Source organism: Arachis ipaensis, chromosome B7 (assembly GCF_059453495.1).
Source record: "Arachis ipaensis isolate K30076 ecotype BB chromosome B7, ASM5945349v1, whole genome shotgun sequence".
Lineage (NCBI taxonomy): Eukaryota > Viridiplantae > Streptophyta > Magnoliopsida > Fabales > Fabaceae > Arachis > Arachis ipaensis.
In genome coordinates, this window is record NC_142442.1 from 10423550 (window position 1) to 10429306 (window position 5757).

At 32.2% G+C, this 5757-nt stretch overlaps 2 protein-coding genes across 2 annotated transcripts; one reads left to right on the top strand and one right to left on the bottom strand.

Moving 5' to 3' along the window:
- On the top strand, positions 1–741 carry LOC107606649 (uncharacterized). Its single transcript, XM_016308688.1, has one exon. The coding sequence runs from the start codon at positions 1–3 to the stop codon at positions 739–741; it is 741 nt and encodes a 246-aa protein (XP_016164174.1).
- Positions 742–2385: 1644 nt separating this feature from the next.
- On the bottom strand, positions 2386–5757 carry LOC107609693 (phosphoinositide phospholipase C 6). Its single transcript, XM_016311710.3, has 9 exons — positions 5177–5757; positions 4891–5087; positions 4659–4794; positions 4356–4583; positions 4040–4269; positions 3832–3949; positions 3581–3733; positions 3407–3493; positions 2386–2727 (listed from the first exon to the last, which is right to left on the bottom strand). The coding sequence occupies exons 1-9, from the start codon at positions 5558–5560 to the stop codon at positions 2437–2439; spliced, it is 1824 nt and encodes a 607-aa protein (XP_016167196.1). The 5' UTR covers positions 5561–5757; the 3' UTR covers positions 2386–2436.

Here is a 5757-nt window from a genome sequence, read left to right on the forward strand (position 1 = left end):
ATGGAATTCACCTCTTTTTCATGGGAAATCAATTCCATTGAAGATCCAAGCATACCACAAGAGTTCTGTTTCGACGATTGCTTCTCCATCATCTTCAGTTTCACCAAAGAATTGATCCAAATTACTCAACCCACAAGTCCAACCTCTGACTCTGAGGTTGACTTTTCTTATACAACTCTGGCCAATGAAGCGTTCTTGGTTCCTTCCGATATCCTATGTAATTGTACTCCGTTCACAGATCTCAATGGAGAAAACGCCGCATTCTTACATGACGTCTTCTCTTCATTGCCTATATCCCGTCAGATATTGGACCAAATTTTACCTGCAATGGGCGAAACCGCAAGAACGATTCGAAGCCATGAAGGGTGTGACTCCACCATGCCGGAGATTGTTGTGAACCTTTATGTTACCACGCACATTGTTGTCGAAGATTCTGATTTCTATAATGATGATCTTCGTCAAAACGTTCCTGAACTGGCACAACTCGTGAATCTGTTGGAGAGACCCAGAATTGATAATCAAGAAGATGATGCTGAACAACAATGCGCCATTTGCTTGGAAGAGTTTGGCCATAGTATTCAAGATTCAAGTGCAGAAGTTGTTCGCACAAATTGCTCGCATGTTTTCCATGAAAGCTGCATATTCCGTTGGCTCCGGCGTTGTGCCGACCGGCAATCGCCCTATTCTTGCCCGTTATGCCGCTGTAGCATATTTCCAAACTCACAGATACATGACGAATAGGTTCATCTTCAGTTCTTCACCATAATATATTCCACTTAATTACCCGGCTTACCACTTGAAGGAACCTTTCTTTTTTAGTGTTCCCTAGGCTTCTTTAATTTGTTTTAATAATTATGTAGCATTATTATCCTAATTGTTAAGATGTGAATAAATAGTAATTTTCTTAAGATAGGATAAATCTCCAGCCTTAAAGTATAATTCTAATAGTTGTTTTGTTAAATCAGTCACTGTAAATTAACTTTACATAAACAACTAATAAGAATTGGTTAATTTGTCATGTTATAATTAATTATCTTAATAAACTATTACAAAAAAGGTCTCTGCATGAGCAAAACAAGAAAGATCAATTGGCCATTGTCTTTTGAATTCAACTTTCTAAGATCAAATGTTTTAAATTATACTTGGGATATATTCATCCTTATTATTACTGACTATAGTTCCAGAACGTTTATATCATTAAATAGCTTCATAACAAAACATATTTTTTAAATTTTTTAATAACGGTTAAATAATCTATATTTAATTTTAATTACAAATTAATCTTTTATATATTATTTAATACAAAAATCTATTTTTTATTTTATAAATTATTATTTTATCATTCATCTATCATGTTTATTAATAATAAAAAACTAAAACAATAACAAATTAGATCTTCCATTAATCGTAATAAATATTTTGCAATCTTAATCGATCGTAATTTTATCACGCATCTGTTACATACATATTGGATTGGAAAAATCGTGTTTGTTAGAAATTCAATTGATTGGATGCACAAACTAATCGATTGAAATTCAAGTTTCCTAAACTTCAATCTATTTGAATTGATACACAATTGATTGAATTTTTCACAGCATGTGGGGTTTCTTTATTCAAAGCAACTTGAGAAATACATAGATACACGGGTATTTAACAAGAATTTTTTCATTATAAATTAAAAAAATATTATTTTTTCAATAAAAATAAGACTTATTCATGTGTACTCTTGTGTACTCTTATAATGGTTGTCATTGTCTATTGTAAAAATTAATAATTTGAGTTAGCTATTTTTTTAGAATTTGAAGTGAAGTTCGCCTTGCTGTATATAAAAAAATCGTATTTAGGGAATTAAAATTGAAAAATTGGGTTTTGAAAAATAATAAATTTTTTATTTTATTTCAGAAAAAAATCCATTACTAAAAGATAAAAAAAATATTTTTTCATTATACAATCAATTACATGAATAAAGAATCAAAACAAAGAATTGGAAAATTAGAGACTAATCTTGATTTTGTAATCAAAACAATGGATTGTTTTCTAAACACTACCATGAAAAAATCGATTGGATCTCTTTCGCAAACCGTGATTATCAATTAATAATGAACAAATATTGGATATTAAAGAGATGGATAAACAGTAAAAAAAATTGGATATTAAGTAGATGGATAAACAATGAACAAAAACAATGAAAAAATTGATAATCAATCATATTAATAAATTATTCTAATGATAGAATTGAGTAATTGTTAATAGATTAATCAACAATTTATAATTTTAATATTAAAGAAAAGATAAATGAAACCATTTAATAGTCCAAAAAGCTTATTTTGATTTCAACCAAAGCTTAAGTTTAGAAATATTAGGAATAGGAGGATTTAGATCAGAGAATGGTAACTTATCCAATGAAAATGATTGATTAATATATATGTATACAATTCATTGAAATTGAAAGCGCATTAACAACTTTACATGGTTGAACTTGTCTCCCTTTGTGTCATACAAAGGAACAGAACGAAATCCAAGCTTAAGCTCTGAAACTGGCAAGCATGTTTGGCCAGCAAAATCATCTTTGCCTTGATCTTTGTCTTTCACTTGTATTCTCAGCAAAGCAAGCTCTGGAACCGTTAATGGGAATTCAAACTCTTCTTCCCAAACAGGGAACCACTTGTCCATTATTACCTTTGTTTTCTTCTTCCAACAATCAGCTCCAACTCCAACCGTACAAATCTGTCACACAACCCCCTTCAATTCTAAAACTACTTCCATAATAAAACACTAGTAAAGTGTGTTTGATAGTAATTTCAGCAAGTAAAATCATCTAAGGGGTACTAACTATTAGTTTCACGTTAAAACAACCGCGTATAAATGTATTCATGTAAAGTTAAAAGATGGAAACGGTTAGATAACGATATAATCAAACATGTAAAATTATCTTACAGTTTCGATTATCAATTTCATATGAATCTCCACTTTAAAATATTCTAAGGTGGAGATTCAATACATTTGTTTTCATATAAAGTTCATAATAACTGTTAGATAACAATTTAGTCAAACATGTTAAGTTATTTAACAATACTCAACTATCAACTTTATATAAAAACAACTCTGTGAATCTCTATCTTAACAAGATGGAGATTCACAAACAGTTGTTTGCATATGAAATTGTTAGTTTTTTTTTTTTGGTGACTAAATTGTTAGTTTAACATATCCATTCACCTAATAATATTCAACTATTAATTATTAATTTCACATGAAAACAACTATACGAATTTCTTTCTTGTCTTAGTTATCAAATGTATTTTTATATCTACTGTTTCTGTATTTATGTCCTAGAAAAACTTTTGAACACTATCTAAATTAACGTTACAAGAATAAGACTAAACATAACTTATGCATTAGAACTGACCTTTACAAAAAAATCAGGGGGAGAACACTTATCAAAGTGTGTAGGACTGAAATCTAAGTTCCATCCATTCCCCAGGTACACTTTTACCTGTTATTAAGATATCATGATCAATCTCAATATATAACAAAAGAAATTTGATAGTATACATAGTAGTGATAGCTGATATATGCTTACCTTCAATGTCTTCTTCACTGGCATTTTAACTTTAGGATCATAATCATTGTCACACTGATGTTTCTGCATTAGAATTTGAGGCTTTTTCACATAACCACATCCTCCATTTGCTCTGAACATCCCTTGCATCAACCATAGTTGTTTTCCATGCCCCTGTTATATTCAAAATTTTAACATAACATATATTAGTAATCTCATTTTAAGTTCTTCAACTGAAAATATTTAGCCTCAACCATAAATAGTTTCCTAACCTGCATATTGAATGCAACCATTTGAGCACCATAAATCCACCCAATATGTGGTTTAAAATTTGTGGATTTGACTCGCATCGCGCTTGGATATACCCTTAATATATTTTTCTGGGTGAACCTGAAAAATATAACAGTTCGAAATAAGAATGTACGAAATTTTCATAAAATACATGTAATAGAATGTGATGTGATGAAAATTTGTGTGTACCTAACAATGTCTGTTCCATGAGATTCTAAGGCCTTTAGAAGGGTCTTCTCACTCCAACTAAGGCGTCTAAGATCACCATCAGGGTTCAGTTTATCCTTCAAACTACCCTTTAATTTTCTATTCTGAATTGTGATTAAGCTTTTGTAATCAGGTGAAAATTGTTGGTATGATTTCTTGTCACATTCACATGAATTGTTATCTCCTTCATTATCACCATCACTTTCATTTTGCTGAAACATGAAGAATGAAGTAACATTAGAATTTAGAACACAATGGCTTGTATCATTATTTAAGTAAATCTTAGATAAATTCTCACCATGGAATCTGGGGAATCTTTTCCCCATGTTTCTTCCTCAGATGAATCACTTCCATTTTGCATAGGAGAAGAGTTTCCATTGTCCTTGATTCGATTCGCCTCGAAGCTTTCTTTTGGAGGCTTGGTGGATATAACTATCCTGTTTTTCAGTGATTCCGGTGAAGGAAATTCTTTCAAACAACCTGTTTCAGGTTTGAAAAGCACTTCTCCAAAAATCTGAGTTGCCATCTGCAAGAAACAAAAAAGAAATGAAATTATAAGAATTTAAAGAATAATAATAAAAGAAAAGCTTCAAATGCATACCTCTGCAAATTTATCTCTAAGATCTTTTGTTAAATGATCTTCTATAGTTATGATCACTGGATACTCAGATGCAAAAAAAGCATATTCCTTTATGGATTCAAGGCATTTGATAGCTGAAACAGGATTCGTTAGTGTCCTGAAAAAAACAATAATCAAATGAATTAGTTTCTTACATTCTCAACAATTAAGATCATGTAAGAAAAGAGATTTTGATTGTGATAGCTTATAGTACCATCCATGATCTACTTTGATGTCATCTTTATTTGCAGTTGGCCATAAATCTAGCTCGATTACTCGCACGCCGCGCTTCAAGGCCATTATGATTGGTTCTTCACTGCAATCACTGCTTATTTGATTCCCTGTTAGGTAGGAATTGTGTCCTGAGTATATGAAATAATGAGACAATGGAGCACTCATATCATGGTGTACCTGTCAAGAACAATCAAGAATGGTTACTTATTATTTCAAGAATGGTTTAGTCTCGGTTACATGAATCAAACGACCCAAATAGACCTTACCTCGGCTTTCAAGGGTCCATTGGATTCATCAAGAAGCAAGAAATGGAACAAGTCATCAAGTGTTATCTCTTGCTTTCTTTGTTGATTATCAACATCAACACTTTCTAGTAACTCTTCCTCCTCCTCCTCCTGCGTCGGCGGCCTTTTCAATCTTAAAATTTTCTCAAGGATTTTCTCCGAATCGGATAAGGTGCAGCCTTGTTCGCCTTGGTGCTCCACCAAGAACCGGAGGAGCTGCTCCGCAGACATGTGGGAGGCTCCTCCGGCGAACTCGGAGAATGCATCCTTGAGGTCATGAGGTGGAACATGCTGAGTTTCCTTGTACTTTTTGATAAAGAACAAGAAGCTTTTGTATTTGGTGTAAGTCACCATGCTATTGCCCATCCCTTTCTTCAAAATCTCAATGTGTTCCTCAAAAGCGGCTCATATTTTGAGAGAGATTAGGATCAAAGCATGCATTTTATAGTTAGTGAAACAAAAGCAAGAACTTTCTAAGCAGAATCTAAGTCTTTGCTGAGATATCATTGTTTCAACTTCCATGAAATCAACTTATACAGGCAAGCCTTCTATTTTTGTTTCTC